This window comes from Aotus nancymaae, unplaced genomic scaffold, assembly GCF_030222135.1.
Source record: "Aotus nancymaae isolate 86718 unplaced genomic scaffold, 86718_ANA_hifiasm-v0.15.2.pri h1tg000059l, whole genome shotgun sequence".
In the NCBI taxonomy this organism is placed as follows: Eukaryota; Metazoa; Chordata; class Mammalia; order Primates; family Aotidae; genus Aotus; species Aotus nancymaae.
The window spans coordinates 13,483,127-13,486,265 of NW_026988473.1; the positions used below are offsets into that span (position 1 = coordinate 13,483,127).

Consider the following 3,139-nt stretch of genomic DNA (forward strand, 5'->3'; position numbering starts at 1 on the left):
TCTGTTATTGTGTTTATTATAGAATGTATGAAATACACAGTAAATCTCTGTATTTTGTAATTTCATCATTGTATATCATTGTTCTGTACACATTTTTCCCAAAACTTTGTATCTATTCTCTTTTTCCTTTTTTTCAATTTCTTAGTATTTTCTTAGGCCTATATATAATATTATGAGATATGAATTTATAATGCCTTCATGTTTCAATATATAGAAGCACTTGAATAAATAATACTTTTTAAAAAATATATTTAAGAGGGAAGCCCAGTATTTTAAATACAAACAAGTGACAACAATAGAAATTAACACATTTAGCAAAAAAGAAAATTGACAAGAGGAAGATGACCAAAGTTTAAGAAAAACAGGAATCGTGAGCACATATTTTCTTTATTTGAACAGTCATTCTTAAAGGAAAAATATTATTAAGCAACTTAAGAAATTTAAAATTGAATACATAATTACAGTGTCTGTTGCAAAATGAAAACTTTCTAAAACAAACAATTAGATTGTTGGTTCTAGACATCAAGAATTACCACAGATGTGATCTTATGTAGCATAATTCTACATATTCATCACAGTGATTCAAAATGAGCTAATGTTCCTTCCTCATAGGTGAGATTCCTTACAGCCATGGAGAGGAGCAATCACACAGTGACTGAGTTCATCCTGCTGGGCTTCACCACAGATGCAGGGATGCAGCTGGGACTGTTTGTGGTGTTCCTGGGCATGTACTCTCTGACTGTGGTAGGAAATATCACCCTCATGGTGTTGATCTGTAATGACTCCCGCCTCCACACACCCATGTATTTTTTCATTGGAAATCTGTCATTTCTGGATCTCTGGTATTCCTCTGTCTACACCCCAAAGATCCTAGTGACCTGCATCTCTGAAGACAAAAGCATCTCCTTTGCTGGCTGCCTGTGTCAGTTTTTCTTCTCTGCTGGGCTGGCCTATAGTGAGTGCTACCTGCTGGCTGCCATGGCTTATGACCGCTACGTGGCCATCTCCAAGCCCCTGCTTTATGCTCGGGCCATGTCCATAAAGCTATGTGCATCTCTGGTAGCAGTCTCATATTTGGGGGGCTTTATTAACTCTTCAATCATCACCAAAAAGACGTTTTCCTTTTACTTCTGCCGTGAAAACATCATTGATGACTTTTTCTGTGATTTGCTTCCCTTGGTGAAGCTGGCCTGTGGCAAGAAGGGTGGCTATATGGTTCTGATGTATTTCCTGCTGGCCTTCAACGTCATCTCCCCCGCCCTGCTCATCCTGGCCTCTTACCTCTTTATCATCGCCACTGTCTTGAGGATCTCCTCCTCCCAGGGTCGTCTCAAAGCCTTCTCCACATGCTCTTCCCACCTGACCTCTGTCACTTTATACTATGGCTCCATTCTCTACATCTACGCTTTCCCCCGGGGATCTAGCTATTCCTTTGAATCAGACAAAATAGTTTCTACATTTTACACTGTGGTATTCCCCATGTTGAATCCCATGATCTACAGCCTAAGGAATAAGGATGTGAAAGAGGCTCTGAATAAACTCCTCCCATAAATCAAGATTATCTCACCAGAGGAGAAACAAAAATGATTTGAGATGGAGTTTTTGTGCTTTAGCATGACCAGTCCCACCCTTGATATGTGACAGTTACAGATATGTAAAATAAGAAAATTTAGGAGAACAAATTCTGAATTTATAAGAATTTGAGTTTAATTTCTTGTCTCTCTAAATTAAAAACAAACATAAAACCTAAGCCCAAAACCTCTCCTATACCTTCATAAAGTGATTAATAGCCTACCTCATTAGCCTAACATTTGGCTGACTGATACATATAGAATAGTATCTATATAATTCCTAGAACTAGGAAGAATTGTGCTCAGTCTATTTTTAATATTTTCCTATGATTAGTAACTAGATGACATTCATGACTTTCCATTCCCTTAACCGAATATCTTAAGTATTGTTATACATGTTATTTCTCCCCAGAAGTATTAGCACAAAGTTCCAGAGATACCCAAGAAATAACTCAGTATAAATGAGACCCAGCAAGGCATGATCTTGCTAAGATGTATGCCTCTTATATAAGTTTCTTGATTATGAAAAAACGCTTCAAGATCCCATACATATGATTTTTGTAATTTACTACGTAACTCCCAGAGCTCCTCTTTATTTTACAGGCGTGAACTTGCAAGGACTTTTACATTCAAATTGTGACCTCCTAAGCATCAAAAGGCAAGTATCATCAGTTAAAAAATAACAATTTTGCCAAAGTGAAACAACTTAAAAACTAAAAGTCTATGAGTACACTTTTATTTATTTATTTATTTTCAATAGATATTTTACAGAGAGATTATGTATAGGTTTGATTCAACAAAAGGTTATTTCTCTTAGCATAATATATTCTAGGTTCATTTACGTTGCTGCAAGTGACAGAATTTCATTTCATGTAAGGCTGAATAGTATTCCATTGTGTACTATATGTCACTTTTTATTTTATCCATTTATCTGTTGATGGGCACTTAGGTTGTTTTTATCTTTGCTATTGTCAATAATGCTTCAGTGAACACGAGGGCATAGACATCTCCTCAACATACTGATTTCAAAAAATTCCTTTAAGCATCCATCCAGAAGTAGAATTGTTGGATCATACGGTAATTCTATTTTTAGTTTTGGAGAAACCTCTATACTGTTTTTCAAAATGGCTGTGCTGATTTATGTTCTCATCAACAGTGTGCAAGAGTTCCCTTTTCTCCACATCCTGGCCAAATCTAGTTAACTTTCATTTTTTTAATAATAATCATCATAATATAATGTTTAATGTATGATATATGAGGTGGTAGCTCATTATGATAAATGAAATAAGCCTGGCAGAGAAGAAAAATTATTGCATCGTCCCACTTAGGTGTGGGATCTAAAAGTTAGAACTCCTACAAGTAGAGAGTAAAACAGTAGTTGCCAGTGACTGGGGCAGGGTGAGTGGAGAAAGGAGAATTGTTGATCAAAGGGAACAAAGTTTCAGGTAGATGTGAGGAATCAGTTCTGGTGAATTACTACAGGACAAGGTCACTACAGTTAATAGTAATACATTGTGTATTTCAAAATCACTTAAACAGTGGATCTTAAATGTTCTCACCACAAAGCA

At 36.1% G+C, this 3,139-nt stretch overlaps 1 protein-coding gene across 1 annotated transcript; it reads left to right on the plus strand.

Moving 5' to 3' along the window:
- The first annotated feature begins 630 nt into the window (after nt 1–630).
- LOC135270187 (olfactory receptor 9G1-like) lies at nt 631–1,551 on the plus strand. Its single transcript, XM_064365521.1, has one exon. The coding sequence runs from the start codon at nt 631–633 to the stop codon at nt 1,549–1,551; it is 921 nt and encodes a 306-aa protein (XP_064221591.1).
- Nucleotides 1,552–3,139: the final 1,588 nt, after the last annotated feature.

Coding starts and splice junctions, on each gene's coding strand:
- LOC135270187 (XM_064365521.1), top strand. CDS start 631: ATGGAGAGGAGCAATCACACAGTGACTGAGTTCATCCTGCTGGGCTTC.